The 22,287-nt window shown below is 34.6% G+C and overlaps 1 protein-coding gene and 1 non-coding gene across 5 annotated transcripts in view; both read right to left on the reverse strand.

The window, feature by feature from the left end:
- Positions 1 to 995: 995 nt before the first annotated feature.
- MIR7293 (microRNA mir-7293) lies at positions 996 to 1,052 on the reverse strand. The gene has a single exon (NR_127496.1). It is a non-coding gene; the product is annotated as a microRNA mir-7293 (primary transcript).
- Positions 1,053 to 1,894: 842 nt separating this feature from the next.
- Positions 1,895 to 22,287, reverse strand: part of MTDH (metadherin) — a 68,503-nt gene continuing 48,110 nt past the window's right edge. For all 4 annotated transcript variants that reach the window (XM_056823291.1, XM_056823290.1, XM_056823289.1 and 1 more), the window contains 4 exons: positions 8,205 to 8,324; positions 6,343 to 6,483; positions 5,095 to 5,251; positions 1,895 to 4,279 (listed from right to left, as the gene is read on the reverse strand). In XM_056823291.1, coding sequence (XP_056679269.1) covers positions 4,209 to 4,279; positions 5,095 to 5,251; positions 6,343 to 6,483; positions 8,205 to 8,324 — 489 coding nt within the window. In that variant the 3' untranslated portion in view covers positions 1,895 to 4,208. The remainder of the gene's footprint in view (positions 4,280 to 5,094; positions 5,252 to 6,342; positions 6,484 to 8,204; positions 8,325 to 22,287) is intronic.

The following is a 22,287-nucleotide window of genomic DNA, read 5'->3' on the forward strand; positions in this document are numbered from 1 at the left end:
TCCTTATGGAGGAGTCTGAAATTGTATTGAAGACAATAAGCCACTGGATTACACTGAGATTTGTGCTGGGGACAAACTTCAAGTAAGCATAAATACAGAAGGCATGATCCAAGAGGACTTCCTATTTGCCAACCATTAAAAAAAATTTGGTAGAAAATGCTTCCTTAAAGGCTTTTTCTTTTGAAAAGAAAGTCTGGGCCAGGTGATTGAACTTAGATACATTTCTGAGTTGGCAGAACGGCAACAAATGCTCAAAATGTAGTCAATTAGTGGTTCCAAGTCAACTTGCAAGAAGATCTCTGGCATGGCAAACCAGATATCTGCTGAGGGGCAGGAAGATGACAGCTAGGACCCCAAAAGATCTTTACAGGCTAGAAAACTGAGCTGAATGACTGAATGAAATCAATGAAAAAACATTTAGTGTTATGTGTTAAGCAGTATGCCAAGTGTTGGGGATACTACTGAATGAGTCTATTAACATATTAAAGAGTTACTCTGTGACCATCTAAAGGGGAACTATATGTTTTGCATTCTGAAATAAAACTACAGTCCATTAGGAGATATAGTTTCTCTTTTCCTTCAGAGCTTATGTTTAGGTAAAGTCTTATGTTTAGAAAAAAAAATATTTACCTAAACATTCCACATTTTAAAAGCTATCTAGGCAATACGTAAATTCTTTTAAAATTAAACTTTCTACTAAAGAAAGTCCTTTTAGTTGACATTTTAAGGAGGAAAGAAAAAGATACTATGAATACCTTACACTACACTGATTTCCTAGACTACTAAAAATTAATAGTAAGAGCATTTACTCCAGATTAACATTTTTTCAGGGCACAAGTTAATCTAGCACCATATTTAAATCCTTTTGCATAAAACTGAGGTTCCAATCTATACTTACCATAGAGGATGAAGTCCAGACCCCATTGCTGCTCTCAGCAAAAGCTGACAGACATCAAGGCTTCCCTTAGCTCTGCCGCTGAAAGCAGAGCTGACAGGTGGCAGAAATTCCCCAGCGCCTGTCTATTACCACTGGGAGCTGGGGCATTTCTGCTGCCCATCACCTGCTACTCTGAACAGCAGCCAACAGGCAGGAATGGGGGTTGAGGAGATCTTTGCTGGTCAGCAGTAGCTGGTGTGAGCAGGAGATGGGGGATTTCTGGTACCTGTCAGCTGCCAGTGTACCCACTCCTTTTTTTCAAGATTTTTCTTAACTGTAGAACATCAACTTCCAGTTTGTGCTTTATGGTACATGGCAGCATCTAAGTATGCAGTTGTGGTGATAGGGTGAAGTTCCCAAAGGAGGCATGGGAACTGTAACCTGTCTCCATCTAAGCACATTTCAGGAAAGTCCATATTTTACCCTTTAAGAGGTGGACCCTGATACAGAAGTGCCAGCAACCTACAGAAGGACTTGTAAATGCTACATACATTAAGGCTAACGTCTGATAACAAGTTTATGCATTCTGGTTCTGGTACATTTATGTTCTCATATCTATTTTCTTTCTGACATCTCAGTACTTAAATGGCCTGAACTTGACCTATAAGCCTGTGTGGAAACTGAAGTATGATTTACCCAGTGGATTAGTACAGAGTCAGTCTTTCTAAATATTATCACTTTCAACAAATCATTTCCTATCCAAGAGCTATTCCACTGTCTACGAGACTTCGTACTGAAATTCTTTTAAAACATAAATTATTCTGAATGAAAAAATGGTTAGGAGAGAAAGCACATATGAATAACTTCAACCCCATCAACAAAAGAAAACAGATGCAATAAATGTCACTCAGACCACGTTCTAACAATAATAATATCAGAGAGAATTTTTCTGGGTAGGGAAAATTTGTTCTTTGAGAAACTGGCTTAAAAAAAAAACCAAAACAAAACAAAAAAAAGGAAGGGGAAAAAGGAGGATGTTTTATTGATAACAAGCAAAACATCTTACACGACAGCATTCTTTTAAGTCTCTTTGAAAGCAGTTTCTATGTATACACTGAATTTACACAAAAACTTCAAAATCATCAAATCATAATAAAGTCAAAATGGAAGTATTGGGTAAAAAAAAAATTTAGATTTCCTCAAACATTTCAGGCTGTGTTAACAGATATTTTAATTAAGAAAATAAAGTGTGGACTTAAATATTGCTCTGCAGTATCTACATACAAACACAGAACTAATTAGACTCTAAAATAAAATCCATTAGATGAGTGCCTAAAAGAATGACATATATTTATTACCAGAAATGATGTTTACACTTTGATAACTGACATCTTTTAAACAAAGACCTTTTGGCACATTTCTAAAATACATGCCTCCTTCCTCTCCCCACCCCATCCCCACCCCCCACCTTGCCTCTTGCCCCACCAACTGTAAAAAGTTCTGGCAGATAAACCAGGATCCTTGAGTTTTTGAGAAAATATTAAATTTAAAGTTAACCAAAGATAATTTTAAAAAACCATTATCACATTAGCTATTATTTACTCCCATAAAGCAAAATAAAACAAAACAAAGCTATCATTTGCTCAATTTATTTAAACAAATCAACTTAGAAATGTCACTGAATTAAACAAAACTCTGAACATGTAAACATACTGCCATGTTCCTGAAACAGATGTTAACACCTGTATAAAAGTTAGTAATCACTATTAGGAAAGAGGTTCAGTCATAAAAGCCAATCTTCAACAAAACTAAAGTAATTTTGTTTCTCCACCCTTTCTAGCATTCGTAAGTCAAAACTACTAAACTGCAGTCAAGTAAAATCAAGATGATATTGGATGGTTGGATCAGTACCATTGGTTACAGCTGTTACAAACAATTTCTCTGAGCACATAAAAACAATGAAGCCAATCGCATCAAATAATTCATGGCTTTTTTTTTTCCTTGATTACAATTCACTAAGGGATGTTAATTATGGTCCTTGTCAAACACATTTGGTAAAGGCTATTTACAGTGTACATGGCCAAGCATGCACTATTTATAGATACAAAGATACCTGCCAGTTCATTACAATATAATTACACAGTGCCTGAAAATGGGACATTTCACACATCATTTTAATCAATACAGTTTCAAGTGGGAAATGTTCCTTATTTAACTACAACTGTAATACTTACATGAAAATTCTTATAAAAACACTAATTCCCCCTCAAGAAATTTAGATGCATATTCTACACACTACAGGTTAAGGCAGTAAAAAAATGTATTCCTGATAACTGGAGTTCTTGACAATGTCAATTAAAGCTGTCTGATTTTAGTCTCCCATTCTCTATCAAAACTTGGATGTCTTGTATAACTAGTGTGTGAATGATTTCAATTTTAAAGTCAAAAGACATTTTAGAACAAAGAGAACAGCTGGTAAAAATAATTGTTTGAGAAAGGGAAAAAAGGAATAAGATTTTGACTCTAAAAGAGTTCACATCATTAAAAATGAGCAATTAAACATGAGCATGAACTTCTATAAGGAAACAACAAAAACAAGTAAGACCATATACACATAGTTGAGTTTTTGCAATAGAATTAAAAATATACTGCACTTTGAACAATTCAAGTAATTTAAGACTATCAAAAATAACTTCATGAACCATACAAGTGTCAATTGCATTTCTGATCTTTTAATTGAAAGATTTTTCTGTAACTGTCAACTAAGCCATAAAGACTTTAGCTACACAAATAACAATGACTTTTGTATTTGCATTTGTGACTCCTTTAATACACACTTCTACCAAAAAATATGTAAGATATGGAAGATTATGCAATTAATCAAAGCACTTTGATTTACATGTGAAGCAAATTCAAATGGTAGACAACCTGTGAACCAAAGATGCAAGAAATACCTACTATTTTATAGCCCACCCTTTCTCTAATCACTTCTCTAGTCTTTAGCTGCAGGTGAAACAGAACACAATCTGTTGTAAACAGGGCACTGTTGTAAAACCAGGAGATCTATATTCTTAAATTGAGATAGTTCATAAAATTGAAAGAGACTCCTAAGCGTCTTCCAGCAATGTAGCTTGTTCTGCTGAGCTCTTAATTTCACAAATTAACTTTCCTTTGATTCCATTTTAATGATGGTTGCATTCACAGCAGTTTTGTCTTTAAAAATCAGTTGAAATTTATATAAAATTCTGTACATGTTCACAAATTATTGCATAAACAGCATAATCTTCAAGACAGTGTCTGCACAACACATGTCCAATTCAGGATAAAACATTCACGTTTCTCGTCTAGCTTTTTTCTTCTTTTTTATTTGTTTGGGAGATTCCCAGCTAGCTTCAGACTTGGCTAGAAGAGTGGCAAAAAAAAGGGAAGAAACTTAGGAAAGGTGGTACCTCTATACCATGAGTTACAATAATATAAAATAAAATAAATTCCTCTTTAATGAATTTTTTGGTGACAGTTTTTACCAAATGGATGTTCAATTTTTAGGTGCTACTAAGTTTCCAATATTCCATTTCCCCTACTATATTTCTGCTATTAAAAAGATTTTTTTCTAGTTGTTCAAGTATACTAACTGGTTCCAGTTCAATGGAAATAAGCAGTGCAACTTCTAATACTAAAACTATTTCAAATAATTAATTATTCAATGGACTAAGAAAACCTGTACTTTTGCATGTTAATATGTTTTGCAATACCCATCTATCCACTACCACGAAGAAATCAAAGTGTGACAAAACTATTCCCTAATAATTAGAAGTGTTTGTCTCTATGAGAATTACTTTAATAGTTTTAATATGACCTCTGTCTTAACCAATAACTGCCAAGAATTGGTGATCTTTTTGGGCATTCACTTAAGAAAATTCTTCTCATATTGGGTCATATATACCAAGTGAGAGTCTTCAAGAGGATCAAAGAATAAGTTCTCAGTAAGAATCCCATAAACCTGGTCAACTCTCATCTACTAAAATTAAGGACAAAGGAAACCAGTGTTGCTATGATTTGAATCTTATTGACAATCTAACTCTTCCTATCAAGTTCCCAAACCAGTACACACTTGAAAATGTTATTGAAAATTTGGTACATGAAGGAACTCTGTTCTTGACTCCTCCCCTTCCTTCCCCTCCCCCACCAACATCCCATCCCCTTGAAGGGTTACTCACTCTGGGAAGGAGGCACACTATTCTGCTTAAGATTAGGCTTGGAAACAGCTGTTTCTTGTAGCGTCTGGGGCACTTGGGAAGGGATCTTGTCAGATTCATTTTGTGATAAAATTATAGATGGCTCGGTAGAAACAGCAAGTGGAAGAGTCTTAACAGGCTATTTTGAAATACAAAGTTTTACAAAGGTTTTCTTGTGTTTAAACATTTAATTTTGTACAGAGGACTTTCTTAATAATTTATATTGGTAATTGATCTAAACAAAGATGCAATGATTAGTTTATCAATAAAAGCAGAGAGCAAACTTATTCTTGTCCTTTAAGCGACATACACAAATTAGTTCTTTTTCAAAGATCCTAATGTCAGAAATTTAAATCTAAGGAAAGTCTTTATATTAAAAAATAACACATAGTCTCTGACAGTGAATTGTTAAATAAAAATACTAATGTATCTCAGATGACAAATGCTAAATAACTATTTAATAATGTTGTTAAACCTACAAATGTTGAGATGGCTTGCCTCTAAATCAAAACATATGTGGAATTCAAAAACTAAGAACCCCAAGAATTTACTGCTTTTTAATTAGTTTTAAAGTAATTTAGGAAGAAGTCTTTACTCGAAAGAAGAGCATTGCCCTCTAAAGTACTCCCTAAGTTATGTAAGTAGAACATTATTTTCAGTCATCATTAACTAAAAAAAAAAAAATTTTTTAAGACTCAATTTAAGTGAGAACTCATTCCTTAAAACATTTAATGGGTCCTGATAGAAAACCAGAGGTCTAAAAAGACCCAATGGGGGATCAGGGGATGGGGGAGGAGCTGGGTATCTCAGTGGATTGAGAGCAGGCCTAGAGACAGGAGGTCCTAGGTTCAAATCTGATCTCAGACACTTCTGTGAAAGGGCCATATGCAGCCTTGGTACTATTGTCTCATGAGTATTCCAATCTTTTCCTTTAATAAAATATTGTTCTCTTGCTCCCGCCTCCCCACAAAACCACTAGCCGAATTATCAGTACCTTTCAAAAAATATGTCTTGAAAATCCAATTTAAAATATAATTAGATTTGATTAAAAAAAAAAAGGGAGGGGGGGGTGCCTTGGCAGCTGGAAATGAACTGTGGTCATGCTAACCAAATGTCTGCAAACTTGCTGAGGTTACAAGTTGAATTTCCTCTGAACTACTACAGTTTATCTTTCACTTCAATTTTTGAGTCTACAAGGCTTGCTCTGGTTCATAAATAACAGAAAATTACCTGGCTACTTTTGATGAGTACTTCAGGTGGATCACTAGTGCTCATGGTCTTCAAAGAAAGAGCTTTTTTCTGTTTTGGATGTACTTTAGAGGTCTCCATTGGGACATCTTCCCTAAACTCTTTCTCTAATTCTTCCATATCCTGCAGAGGAAAAACATCCAAATGGCTTAAATAGAATGTTGATAGTATTAGTATTAATGATGATATTAATAAGATTAATAATTGATTAAAAAATTGATTTAAAAAAAGTGACTGCATTTCTACACAGCACTTTTTTTGCAAAATGTTTTATGTATTTTATCTTCACAACCTTCCTGGGATACAGGCACTAATATTACTCCCATTTACAGATAAGGAAACTGAGGCAGACAGCGATTAAAAGGGTCACATACTTAGGAAGTGTTTCAGAGTGAATCTGAACTCAGGTCTTCCTAATCCCAAGCCCAGTGTACTAACTACTTTACCACCTGGCTGATTGGCGCCTGCAGCCCACAGGCTGACTAGTAACTGCTGCTTTAGAAAGAGTAAACTTTTGAGCTTAGGAATAGTCATTTCCCCTGTACTCTATGAGATTTTACCTGTTCTAGATAGCTGGAATTGTTAGAAGTCTGTTTCCCAAAATTATTAAATAAGAATTTGAAATAGCAAGTCTCATAATTGATATTTCATTCAGTTCAAGTCTAATCAATTGTACTAATAAGTACTACCCCCTTGCATTACTATTATTGGGAAAAAATAATATTTTATGATCAAGCTGAAGTCCCATAAAATTTCCATTGTAACTGAACCATTCTAAATGCCTATAATGTATAAATAGAGCTGGGGGCGGGGGAGGGAGAAGGGGGAAGAAGGAGGAAGGAAGAAAGTATATGGAGTGAATTAGAACTGCTAATTCACTGATGTATGCAATGTGATAGGAAGGGATGGATGGGTGCATTTTCTTATCAATACAAATAGGCAACACAGTTTTAGAATGTCCAGAGGCATGAGAAGGTAAGAATTTTACAGGTCAGCATCAAGAACATCTGGTCTTTCTGACTACTTGGGTGGTCGGTCGCTTAACCCTTATGCTGTTTCTCTACTGCTTGCGTACATTTACACTTGCTTATTTACTAATAAAGGCAAATGTAATATATTTGAAAAAAATAAGAGAGTCAGCTTTAATATTCTGGAAATGAACTGTACAGTCACAAATATATAGGTGTAGATCTGGGAAAAAAAATACTTCAGGAAACAAAATCCAAAGAAGGCAATACAGTATGCCATTCTGTTCATCTGAATATAAATGCAAATAAACTTCATGATTCTATAGAAACCTGACCTATTCTTTAGTAATAAAAATATTCCAAAGTATCACATTACTTATGGGGAGTTATACTATTTTTTAAATAGAGGAAACAATTATTTGTCTGTCAATGGTAGTTGTAAAGCAAAAAGACAGAGGGCAAAGGGTGATGACAAAGAGCTACTTTTGCTGCATGAATCTGTGTATCTAAAATACCAAACAAGCTGGATTCTGTAAAAAAGCAATGCCTAAGGCCTGAGATTACCTTGTAAGTAAGTAAGGTCAGAGAACATGACAAGGCAACTAACTCAAAGCCTTTATTTTTTTTTCTACCCAGAGTTCAGCTCCTTGATAACTAAACAATTTTATTAAAATAAAGCAAATGTTATTACTACTTGTCAACATTTCTACAGTGTAATCTTTTTTCAGTGACTTGCTCAAGGTCAAATATGTCTTCCTTAATTGATGGTCCATTTTCTATGGCTTCTGCTCTGCTGGCCTCTATTCTATTCACCTCTGAAAGATAACTTCATATTAGAAGTCAGAGACTAATTTGGAAATACCATACCCAGGTTACCTGTGCAGGAGAGTTAGTTTCTTCACCTTGCTTCTTCTTTTTCTTTTTCTTCTTTTTAGATTTTCCAGATGCAGAACTCTGAAGAGGCATGTCTTCCTTTTCTTTATCATCATCTGAAAACTAATTTTGAAAACATAAAAAAATTAAAGTGAACCAATGAGATTAAGTCAATTAGGGATGATTTTATCCTTCACACTAATCTTTTTTATAAGAACCAGTAAGGAGATTTCTGGGTAACTTTAGCATCAAAAGGTTTAAGCATCTTCTCTGATCCTTGCAACTTCTTAAGCTTCTCCAGAACAGAAATTATGCATGAAAGATAAGGCATCAGCTATCTCTGTAGTAGTCTGGGGCACCCAAAATCCAAAAAGTTAAAAAACAAACAAAAAACATACACTGATAAGACAACTTAAGCTGACTGAGCACTCCTCTTCAACTCCCAAATAAGGAGGCACAAAATCTGAGCCTACAGCACCTCTTTCCTGTGCTGTGGAGACACTAGTTCCAGGATGAAGAGGTTTGCTCAGGCAGTGCCAAAGCAGCTGATCTTTGGGAGCAAAATCCTACTGGAGGTCACAACTCCAAATCAACAGCACTACAGTTGTGCCGGAGGAGATAACCTTGAAGCACTAGCAAAACAATCCTGACAGTGTAAAGGCAGACAACACCAGATAAATTGGGAATGGGCTACCCTGATTATTTAGGGGAGAGGGTGAAGGACATAAAGATGCAATGCGCATCAAGCTTGAGTAGAAGAAGAGCCCAGCATCCAACTGGGGCCAAGCCGTACAGTCTGAAAGTCACTACTGAGGTTGGTTAGGAAGAACTTGAAATCCAACCCCTAAGGAAACCACCATTAGAGGGAGCAAGACTTAGAAAGCAAATAGGAGGGGAAAAAAAGATCAAATTACCAAAAATCTCAGGAAGAAAAAAACTCAAAAATGCAGAATCAAAGCAGATAAATCAATAGAGGAAAACATAATAGGAAATATGAATGAATCTATGATTATTTCAAAAAGGGAAAATGATCGAACACATGATGAGACAGAAAACCCTGTAGAGTGTGAAGAAAGCAAAGAACTATAATACACTGCTTATGAGTGGAAACAAAAGAAAAATGACAATTATGAAAGCAGAAGTTATACCCAGTGGAGCAAAAATAATGAGCAGAGAAGAAAAACTGGAATCTGCAATGACAAGCTTCACCAAGGAAACAAAAAAGGACAATAGGCCCAAAGCACTATAAAAGAATGCATGCCTTTTAATCTGGTAAATATCACTACTGGGTCTATATTCCACAGTTTAAAAAAAAAAAGGGAAAGGACCTGTTTGCAAAAAAATATTTATAGCTCCTCTTTTTGTGGTGGCATAGAATTGGAAACTGAAGGGATGTCCATTCAATGGGGAATGGCTGAACAAAATGTGGTGTATGACAGTGCTGGAATACTAATGTGCTGTAAGGAGTGATGAACAGGATGATTTCAGAAAGAGCTGGAAAGGCCTCCATGAACTGATGCAGAGTGAAATAAGTAGAACCAGGAGATGATTATACACAGTAATTGCAATATTGTGGGATGATCAAATGTGTTAAGATTTTGCTACTAACAGCAATACAACAACCCAGGACAATTCTAAGATCTTATGAAAGAGAATGCTATCTAAAACTCCAGAGAAGTAACTGTTGGAACATAAATGCAGGTGAAAACAAATTATTTACCATTTATTTATTTGGGTTTATGTTTTGGAGTTTTGATTCTGTAAGATTATTCTCTTACAAAAATGCATAATATAGAAATGTTTTGTGTGATAATACATGTACAACCCAGATTAAATTGCTTGTCAGCTCCTGAGAGAGGAGGGAAGAAAGGAGGGAGACAACATTGGACATAACTTTAGAAAACTTAATGTAGAAATTTGTCACTAAAATTAAAAAAATAAATAAAATAATAAAAAAGTTAATTTAATTTTTAAAAAAGAGAATAGGTGAAATGTAAACAGAGAATTGAAGAAAATTTTGAGAAGAGAAGCAAAAAGCAAAAACATCAAGAAAAAATATGATCATTATGCAAGCAAAATATACTCATCTTGAAGAACAGCTAGATAGAGAAACCTAAGGAGCGTGGATTTCCCTGAACAACATGACAGGATGAAAGATCTTTTTTTTTTTTAAACCCTTACCTTCCATCTTGGAATCAATACTGTGTATTGGCTCCAAGGCAGAAGAGTGGTAAGGGCTAGGCAATGGGGGTCAAGTGACTTGCCCAGGGTCACACAGCTGGGAAGGCCAGATTTGAACCTAGGACCTCCCATCTCTAGGCCTAGCTCTCAATCCACTGAGCTACCCAGCTGCCCCCAAGGATGAAAGACCTTAATACCATAATGCATGAAAAAATAGAAGAAAACTGCCCAGAACTTCTGAAAGCAGAAAATGAAATACCAATTTAAAGAATTCAGAGCTCCAGGAAAAAACTCAAGGCTGCAAATTCCAAGACACATAGTGGTTAAATTTAACAATTCATTTTGGAACCATTAAGTTGTTTTTTTTTTTTTGTAAACAATCAGGGACCTTCAAATGCAAAGGAAAGTAAATTTGAATAATGCAAGACTATTTTGTACCCACCAGAAAATGTAGGAGTGAATGGAATAATGTATTCTGAACAGCAAAGAAACTAAAGCTGCAGATGAAGGTGGCATACTGTGCAAATCTGAACTTAACCATAAATGAAAAAAATACCAATGTTCAATAATAAAAAAGCAGTTTCAAAATTTCTAGGAAGGAAAACAGAACTAAGAGATTACTTGCTTCTTAAACATCTCAAACAAAAATGCAAGAGAAATAAATAAAATGTAGCCACCAAGGACAGAGTGATCAGTAAGAAACTTCTTAAATGTACACAAAGGAGAGAAGGCAGAAATCCCGTGGAGATAATAGTAAAGAGGTAGGTCTGGGTTTTTTTCTTTTGTTTTGTTTTTGTGGTACTATAATACAATATGAGAGGATATTTGAAAGGGGGCAGAAACAGAGATAGAGGAATGTGCCACATGCCAGGAACAAATATAGGGCTAGATATGAAGGGAAGATGACCCCTGCTGTATTAGAAAGAAGAGCCTATGGGATAGCAAATGAAAGAGGAAGGGAAACTTCACACATGAGGAAAGAATTGAAAAAAGGAGGAAAGGAGTTGGGCCTTCCTTTGGTGGTAGGAGAGGTTTTCACTGATGAATGTTTTCATGGAAGAATAGAGATTGTCTATGAAGGGAGATGACGAACTTGCACTGAATGTGGCCTGGAGGATTTGGTGCCAGAAAATTCTGCTTGGTGGGAAAGCATGAACATGAAGATTGTCAGACAAATTTAGAAAAAAGGCCAATAAAAAAAGGGAATAGATCAGTGGTGGAGTAGAAGTCCCACCTGGAGGCAGTGTTATCTCTGACGTTTTCAGCTAAGTAGCACTGTTCTAGGAATGAGGCACAATGGACAAAGGAGGCAAGATCTACAAGGCAGTGGTAGAAAAAGTCTAAAAGGGCGAGCCTAGCACTGTGATGGTAAACCCATGGCACATGGATACTTAGTTTTCTCCTCTCCACAGGACATTTTTCACATGCCTCATTCTTCAGCCCTTTTTCTTTTACATACTTGTTACTGTGATTGATTCTTTGACTTATGTGTGTATTCTTTTAAATACTTTCATATTTAATCTCATTGTGTCTTTTGTAGGATTTACAAATACAATTGCAAACAAATGTAAAAGGCAGAAAGTTAATACATCCTTTACAGATCATTATATGGTACAGAGTATAGGCCTGGAGTCAGGAAGGCCTGAGTTCAAATCCAGCCCCAAACACTTACTAGCTATGTGACTCTGGGCAAGTCACATAATACTGTGACTCAGTTTCCTAATCTGCAAAATGAGCTGGCAGACCACATTAGTATCTTTGTTAAGAAAAATCTCAACAACAAGACAAGAACAAAACATTCAAGATATAAAAATAGGTAAGGAGATAAAACTATTTCTATTTGTTGACATGATAGTTCACTTGGAAAATCCTAGAGAAACAGAAAAGATGTTGAGATAAAATTAATGGCCTGAAAATATGATAATAACAAAACACAAGAATTGTTAGTACAAAGAGAAATTTCATTCAAAGTAACTACAAAATGCCCTAAATTATCTGAGGATCGACTTACTAAAAAACACACCATTTACATAGATTCAAATAGAAGTGTTCCTTAAAGAAATAAAGGGTAACTTAAATAGCTGGAGGAATATTTAGTTCTCACGGGTAGGCAATATAATTAAAAATGAAATACTACCAAAATTAATTTATGCTTTTACTAAAATTTTAACCAAATTACCAGGACACTTTATACAACTTAATATCAAAATTTATTTGGAAAAAGAAAGGGCTTACAATATCAAGAAAAGAAGCTGAGTTGAAAGGAGACTTCTTGGAACAAACATTAAAACATATAGGACAGATTAGATGAGATTTCAAAGCAACAGACTATAATAAGCTAGTATCTGATAAAATGGAAAACATAAATTTCTCTTAGGAGAGTATTTGACAAAAGTTGCTGGGAAAAACTGGGAAGCATATTCCTTAAAAAATTATAAATTAATAATATTAGTTGTAAAAATCATATAAAAAACAGATCATATGCCTCTCACAGTTATGAGTAGAAAACAAGTATTCTCAACTAAACATAAAAGGAAAAGACAAGAGATTACATGAAACTGAAAATCTTCTGCATAAACAAAATTAATGTACTTAGGAGATAAGGAAGTGTTCCAATGGGGAACAAAACAAAAATCTGTTTCAAATTTCTGAAAAGGATAATCCAAGGTATAGAAATGATAAATAAAAATAAGTATGACTGATAGTCATTTCCCAAAATGAGTGGTCAAAGAATGAGCACAATTCTTAAAAGAATTGCAAAGCATTATATAGCTAAATAAAAAACCACTTGTAAGAGAAACAAAGAACAAAATAACCTTGAGGTTTTACCTCACACCTTGCAAACTGGCAAAGATGACAAGATGAAAGGTTAAGGGTTTTAAATTTATAAAAAGTAAATAGCAAAATTATGCAGATCCATTACAATTTTATTGAAGAAATATGAGAGGATACATCCAACCTATTCCTTTGTGGAGGCAGGAGTTTCACAGGTATTATATATTGTATATTTTTCAACGTGGTATTATATATTGTATATTTTTCAACGTTTTCAATGCATTCATTAGTTATGCTGATATTTGCCCCCAAATTCCTCCCCCCTCAACCAGACCCCCTCCCAAAATTATTTTTAAAATATTGGCAGGCACTCGAGTCTCCCATGAGTGAATATGGAAACAATCCAATAATGCAGTGCTCAAGAGAAGCATACTTGAAACAAAGAATGATGACATTAAAAGACAGGGCTATAAGACAACCTTTTATGTTTCAGATGAATTCAACCAAGGAAACATAGTGATCATTATCTCACACAAGTCCACTATAAAACTAAAACAAACAGAAATTACAACATGCTTAAAGGTAATGCTAACAATGAATTAATATAGACTTTATAGATAAGCACTAAACACTTAGTGAAAAATTAAAAGCACTAAACACTTAGTGAAAAATTAATTTATCTATAGGAAGAAATAGATAGTAAAAGAATAAACTTATGAGATTTCAATGTACTCCTCTCAGACCTAGAAAAATTTAATCAAAAGAAAAAGAAAAGGTTATGGGCTTAAAGGAATTTTAGAACAGTTGGAAATGCTAGATTTCTGAAGATTGTTGAATGAGAACCAAACAAGAATAACATACATCTATTTCTACTATTCACTGCACCTTAAACATTAAACATCCATTACAGACTACAATGCAATACAAATTAAACTAAGAAATGGCCTTTTGAAAGAAAGGTTAAAAATTAAAGAGACAAAAAAGCAAATAATTTTGTCAAAAATGGCAATAATTAAACAACATACCAAAATATTTTGGAATAGTTTTGGTAATCTGATAAAATCTATTAATTGCTTCTCAGAATGTTTTAAAAGGCATAATATGTAAAAAGAATGGGCTTATAAAGGAAATTATACGAAAGTTATCAAATTGAAAACAAAAGTTTCACATATGCCAGGTTAAGGACTTCCCTTTTAAAAACTTTCATCAACAATAAAAGAAAATGTCAATGAAATGGACATATAACTTAAAAAACAAAAAGGAAAAAAGAAATCCTAGAAAACAAGTGAATTTAAGTCAATTAAACTCCAAAATAGAAATTTTAAAAATATAGTATTAAAACAGAAAAAATTGAATTGATACAGAAAAAACTATTAGTCTGTTCTTAAAAGCAGAAAATCAAATAATCATAAATGAATATAAGGAGAAACAACTAAGAAAAAAGGGAATGATTAATGTCCAATTTTATCAATAAAACTAATTATTTGAATGTAAAAGATGAATCATTACAAAAACCTAACAGATATTTAAAATAAAAGTAAAAGGAAATAACCATCTCAGAAAAAGAATGAAATACTAAAAAAGGAAACCCAAGAACATAACAAAAATGAATACTCACTGAACAATTAACTCCAATATTAAATAATTCTTTGCAAAAATAGGAAAGAAGAAAAATTCCTTCCATGATACAAATGTTCTTGATATCTATGCTAAGGAGAGAGAAATCTGAAAAGGAAAGCTATAGTCCAAAATCCTTAATGAATATCAGTTCAAATTTATCAGTTTTTATATTATGATCAGGTAGGATTTATACTAAGAATATAAATTTTATTCAATATTATGAAATTAATAGATGTGAGAAAATACTAACATTCAATTAATAAATGAAATCACAATTATATCAACAGAGACAGAAAAGGACTTGAAACACAACTAACTCAGAGGTAAACAGTAATATAATGATCTCAATAGAAATTTATTAAGTGACAAAACTTGCTGAGAAAACTGGAAAAGGGACAATACAAAACTTAGGGGGGAAAAAAGGGGAAAAGGTCTGGCACAAAACTGTCACACCATATGCCACAATAAAATATAGGTAGATACATGGCCTATATCTATTCAACTAATCAACATTTATAATTTTTTCAAGCAGTACAAAACAGTGCTTTGATTACTGCTTTGTAGAACTTGTGAATTAATATCGATATGGCCCCATCCCTTCCCATATCCCCCCCATTACTTCTCCCTGAGAAATCTGACCTTGTTCCAGATGAATTCTGCTTTATTTTCTACACTATAAAGTAATCCTTTCATGGTTTAATTGGTATGGGAATTAATAACTTAATTATAATAATACTGACATGAATGACAAATAGTTATTTCCACTTATTTAGGTCTATGTTTATTTTTGTCACCTGCGACAATTGTTGGAAGTGCTACAATGAAAAAGGCACAAAAGATGCTCAGCTGATGCAGTTGAGAACTAGTCCAACTATTCTGAAAAACAACCCAGAACTATGCCTCAAAAGTTAATAAACCAGGAGTACCCATTAGCATAGGCTTCAGTGTAAAGATGGCTAAGTGGATGGCTAAGTCTAAGAACCACAACACCTACAACCAATCACAAAAATGGCATCAAGAAACCTAGGTCACAGAGATATGAGTTTCTAAAAGGGGTTGACCCCAAGTTTCTGAGAAACATGCACTTTGCCAAGAAATGAAAAACAAAGGGGAAAAAGATGCAGGCCAACAATACCAAAGCCATTAAGGCTCTGAGCACCAAGGACTTCAAAGCCAAGCTCCTCAGGACCAAGATCTCCAAAGCCAATGCCTGGCATTTTGGCCATAACATGGCCACCAAGCATCCAGGTGCGAGGGTTGGCATCAAACATCTAGGCTCCAAGATCACAAAGCCTGACTCCTGTAAACCTCAAAATTTCTCAGACTTATGAATGTTAGGGGTTTCCCCCATTGGGGAATCTTCTACTTAAAAAAAATTCCCTAGCAGATAGTGAGAATTCTACTTGAATGTGAGGGCTCCTTGCCTTGGGAATATCCCTACTCCACCCTACTTAGGATTGCTTTAGGACAGAGAGCTCCTTGAGAACAATGAAAAGTACTTTGATCCATGCTTATGGAAGGGACAGGAAGTTCTTGACTGTTTTAGAATTGATACAATGGGATACTAAGTACCTATAAAGGTGGGGCAACTTGTAAACTACTTAAACCTAAAAGGGTGATAACTTATTCAGAAGATTTTTCTAATGAAATTTGTAGATACAGCAGCATTTTTTTCCTGACTTACTCAAGAGATTTAAACTACTCAGCTGTGAATTCAAAATGGGCGGTCCTTTAGAAACATCTACAGTGATTGGTAGATGTAAGGACTTAGGGGAGGTGACATAGGAGATTTTGCCCTTAAAAATAAGAGCTCAGAGAAGAGCGGGATCAGATTCTGAAACATTCAGATGGAGGAGGGAGCTGGTGAAAGCAGCTGAGATGCTGCTGGCCTGGTGTCATTAGAAATCCTTACTTAGACAGATCTTATGGTGAGTTATAAAAAACTGACTGATTCCTCTCTTAAGGCTCAGGTCTAGGCCATATTGGCTTTGAGGCCCTTCATACTTATTCCTTTCTTACTCTCTCTCTCTCTTTCTTTGATTACTCATTGTATTGTTAATTAAAATCTCTAAAACCCAATTGACTTGGGTATTTGAATAATTGGGAATATTTCCCTGGCGACCACCTTATATTTGATTTTAAAACCCAAGAAACTGTAGTGAAACATTTCTGCGGTCAAATTTACTCACCCTCTCTTATATCTATCACAGTTTGTATCTTCCACTATTTTAATCACTACAGTTTAAGACCTCAACCATTTGAAATCTCAGTTTATGGCGACCTTACGAAGTTGGTGAGAAACCCTCAAAAGACTTCTGTGAAATCTCTTTCCTTTATCTCTTTGCCTTATTACTTGTCTATCAGTCAGTTTTGTTTTCTGTTTTAACTTGACTTCAATTTAAAGCTACAAGAACAGGTGAGTAAAAAACCTTTTTGATTCTCCTTAAATTAAGCTTGTTTTAGATCTTAGCAACAGGGCACTAAGGTCCTGGCTAGCAATTGCCTAAATTAGGATTAGAAAAACCTGGGAAAACTTTTTGGCCTTGCCCTGCTTCCCACGTTTTTACTTTAGAAATATGGAGTCACAGACAGTTCAGAACTTAGTTAACAACTGGAGTTTCAGTAAATACTTTGTACTTAGTACAAAAGCATTGGTCTGCAGCTTACTTAGCAGCTGGCTCATCAGTCCCATGACCAATCTTATAAATACAGAATTCCTTGTCTCTCTGAAAGGGCTCATCACATGGAACTTATGGCAAAATCTAATCAACATACTACTTTCCCTTGAGTTTTTGATTGTTATAATTCTAATATTGTATTTCCTTGAAGAACTCAATTCTCAGTCAAACCAACCAATTGCTCCCTCTCATATTCAACAAATGGAAAAACTAAATACTAGACAGGACCTTATAGAGGAAGGTCAGGGAGAGATTGTAACTTTTATAAGAAGCATTAACAGAGAGTTAAGAACAATATCAGAATCTCTGTCCCACCCTGCTATGGACAATAACCCTCTTAACGAACCCACCCCTCCCCCTGCCCCCTTGGCCTCAGAAATCTCTAACTCTAATCAATCAACTCTGAATTCACACCCCACCCACCCTTCCGACTCAACACAATCAAAGCTAAATCCACACTCTACTTCTGATCTTAATCCCTCTACTTCATACATTACTGATTCCTCCAATCCAAACACCTCTGTATCCTTTCACACTTCTTCCTTGGCTCCTCCTTCTCATCCTACACAATCTACTTTAAGTTCACATTCCAACCTAAATTCACATCCTACCTCTGAATTTTCTGGCATAATGGGACTACAACAAACCCTTCCTTTTAATGTGCCCAACTCTTCTATGTCTCAGACTTATCCAATTGAAAATGGAGCAAGAAGTCTAGAAACAGGAGTACCAAATAATTTAAAAAGTTTATTTCCTTTAAGGGAAGTACCCACTTTTAATAAAAATGGAAACTTAATATCTGTAAGACATTATACACCTTTTACCCCTGAGGATTTAAAAAAATTAAAGGAAGATATGCCATCATTTGAGGAGGAACCAATATTAATTATAAAAAAATTAGAGAACATATTCAGAACTTTTGACCCCACTTGGTTGGATGTTGAGAATATATTAGAAGAATTATTAACAAAGAGAGAAAAAAATAAAATCATCTCTCTGGCTAATCAAAAACGAGGTTGAAGAGAACATTATTGGCCAACTGAAGATCCACAGTGGAACCCCAATGTTGAATTAGATTACACAAAACTAAACCAGGCCAGAGAAGCATTATTGACAGCCATGAGAGCTTGCTCTGATAGACCTGAAAAATGGTCAAAATTTGAAAAAACCCAACAACATATTGATGAAACACCCTCCCAGTTTATGGACAGACTTACCGACGTAGGGAATACATATATGGACCTTGATTTATCCAGAGAAAGAGACATTAGACAAATAAGTAGGCAATTTGTTAAGAATTGTTGTTCAGTGGTAAAAGACTACTTTAGAACTAGCTGTCCTAATTGGGACTCTATGGACCTCGATGAACTAAGGAGAGTAGCAACCTATGTTTATAAAGGTCGTGTAAAAAGACCTGAGGAAGATGATTCATCAGTGGAAGATTTAAAGAAAGAAATTGAATGTTAAAGAGACAATTGAAAAATAAGGGAGAGACTATAGCCCCTTTGCGGGAATTCACAAATAAATCAATAACTTGCCACTTCTGTGAGAAGAAGGGCCACAAAATGATGGAATGTAGAACCTTTCTTAAGATGATTGGAAGGAATACGCAGTTTAATAATAGCTTTAGAAATAACTATAGAAATGATGATAATGGTTATAGAAACCAGAACAACTATAATGATGACAATGGTCATAGAAACCAGAATTTTAGAAATTCTAATGATGATTATGGAAATAACTATAATGAACATAGAAATAAGAACTTTAGAAACCAGAATTATAGAAATAGGAATTGGGAAAATGACAATTCTCCAAATGAAGAAAATGATAATACTCAACAATATATAAGAAATGGAGCTCGTCCAAAAAATACTCGAGGTGCTAATGACCCTCAGAGAGGTGCCCAGGGAACTTCTAAGTATAATGAAGATGATTCTTCTTAGATTGTATTAATTTTGTTGATGCTAATTAACCTTTTTCAGCTTTTTTCTCCTCTCCAAATAGTAGGAAAGAATGAACAAAGAACTTAAGACTATGATTGGAAAATTGTGCACTGAGACCCATTTAAAATGGCCTGAAATCTCCCTCTGGCCCTATTTTATCTTAGAAGCAGGCCTAGAGGAGACTTACATATTTCACCATTTGAGATGCTTTTTGGACATCCGCCTATACAGGCTAAGCCTTTCTCCCCGGCATATACCTCACTATTAGGGGGAGATATTACTATTGCTTCCTATGTACAGGAGTTACAGCAATAACTACGTGAACTTCATGAATCCGGAGCTGCAGTACAAGCTGGACCATTAGACTTTTCTCTGTATGACCTGAATCCAGGAGATAAAGTTTATATTAAGAATTTCAAACGTACTGGAGCAACTCAGCCTTCGTGGGAAGGACCATTCCAAATATTGTTAACTACTCCAACATCCATAAAGATTGGAGAAAAGGACTCTTGGATTCACTGCTCACATGTGAAGAAAGCATCTTCTGCTGAGACTGATTGACTGAAACCTATCGCATGCATTGGAGATAATAATCCTTAGACAAGTGAATGCTGTTTTTTTTTTTGAGAACACATTGAATTACTGATTTTTTCCTTATTTTTATTATTTCTTTTATTTATTTTGATTAGAATATTTGATTTTTTCTCATTTTTGTACTGAAGGTACACATAATTAATATTTATATTTTTTCCTGCAGTAATAGAAGTTAATATATATTCTTGCTATAATATCAATATATACCTAAAAGCTTTAAACTACGGGAACGTGCCATTTATTGATAAAATATTATAAGACTGTGATTAATGTTTGTATATGACTCCAGAAAAAGGGATAAAAAATAAGGAGCAGACTTAATCTGAATAGTGCCAAAAAAGAGCACACATGAAATACTAATGTGAGACTTGAGGTTGCGACGCTTGACATATGTTAAGTCGTAGGACTTCCTTGTATCTACACTCTTTACAAAGTACTCATACAAGTACAAAGTTTGACTATCATGCTGGCTCCCTATATCCCTGAGAATGACAAAAAAGTCAGACAAGGGAATGACATTTCCCTATCAAAATAGAATTCTAGTTACTGTTCTTTCTTATATTATGGCAACTTCCTGTAGTCTTGGCTACAATTGACTAAGTGAACTATTACTGCATTCTGTCCTACAGACTTGTGGGATAGAAATTACTTTATATTGGACCTATAAAAGGTCTATTTTGAATTTTTCTTATGTTTTTGATTATTTTTCTATTCTTTTGATAATTGACTAATACACCCCCATAACTCAACATTGCATTCTGAGTTGAACTGAATGTTTGTTAACACCTACTTCAGGGGGGATTGTATTTTAATTTAAAATCTAAGAATTTTTGAATTTTTTGTTTGAGATTGTATTTTTATAAAAATCCAAGAATTTTGATTTTTTGTTTAAGATTGTATTTTATAACAAATCCAAGATTTGATTTTGTTCGAGAAAAGATCTTCAAGAAAGAAGCTTGAAACTTTTATATCCAGAGAATGAACTGTTGCAGAAAGATGCCGGAAAACTTAAACTTCATCAAGAAGATCAAGAATGAACTTTGGATATGATTGATTGAACTGAACATTTATTGTAAACGTACACATTTATGCCAAAAGGGATTACCCCTAATTTGGCTTTCTGTCAATGCGCCTAGCAAAACATTTCTTTTCTTTTCTATTTCCTCTCTCACCATTCTAATTTCTCTTAGAAAATTGAATATCGTGTATATCTATAGTTAGAAGTGCATTTTGAATTACAAAATTGATTATGTTAATTGATCAATGGGGAGACTAGTCTCCCATGATCATCAGGGGGGATTGTAAACCTCAAAATTTCTCAGACTTATGAATGTTAGGGGTTTCCCCCATTGGGGAATCTTCTACTTAAAAAAATTCCCTAGCAGATAGTGAGAATTCTACTTGAATGTGAGGGCTCCTTGCCTTGGGAATATCCACCCTACTTAGGACTGCTTTAGGACAGAGAGCTCCTTGAGAACAATGAAAAGTACTTTGATCCATGCTTATGGAAGGGACACTCCAAGTTTGCCAGAACCATTGCCCATGAGGCTGCCAAGCCCACTGATCCTAAGGCCACCAAATCTGGCTCTAAGGCCACTAAATCTGATACCAAGATCACTAAAGGCTACCAAGTCTGATCCAAAGGTTGCAAAGCCCAGTGATACCAAGGCTGCTAAGCCTGCTGAGTCCATTGATGCTAAGGGCGCCAAACTAAAAGATCCTTGGGCTAAAGCTTCTAGTCTCAAACCTTCAAAATAGATGTTTCAGGACAGAAGGACTTGTTTAAATCCTAAACCACCACTTTTTCTCAGCCAGGGTATTTTGTACAAATAAAGGAAAAGGTAAAAATAAAAATAGTTATTAAAGCACTAAGCCTATACCCAAGAGAGATAAAAAAATGAAAAGTTCCTCATAAAAATATTTGCAATAGTTCTTTTCATAGGGGCATAGAACTTCAGACAAAGGAGGGGATGGAACAATAACTGAGGAACAGCTGAATGAATTATGATATATAAATATAACATAGTTTGCATTTATAAAAAAATTAAAAGAAAAATAAGACTTTATAGGAACTGAGGTAGAGTGAACATTAAAACCAAAAAAATGGCCTTTTGAAACAGTTTCCCTGCCTCAGATTTCTGTCCTCCAATTTGTCTACTAGTTACCAAAGAAATTTCTCCTAATTGTAGCTTTATCCTATTCAAAATGCAGCAATTCCCTATTTTACCTAGGATAAAATATAAATTCCAAAGTCTCCCATCACTTGGTCCCAACCTTTATTCCAACTTGCTC

The sequence above is a fragment of the Monodelphis domestica genome, chromosome 3, assembly GCF_027887165.1.
Source record: "Monodelphis domestica isolate mMonDom1 chromosome 3, mMonDom1.pri, whole genome shotgun sequence".
Taxonomy (NCBI): domain Eukaryota; kingdom Metazoa; phylum Chordata; class Mammalia; order Didelphimorphia; family Didelphidae; genus Monodelphis; species Monodelphis domestica.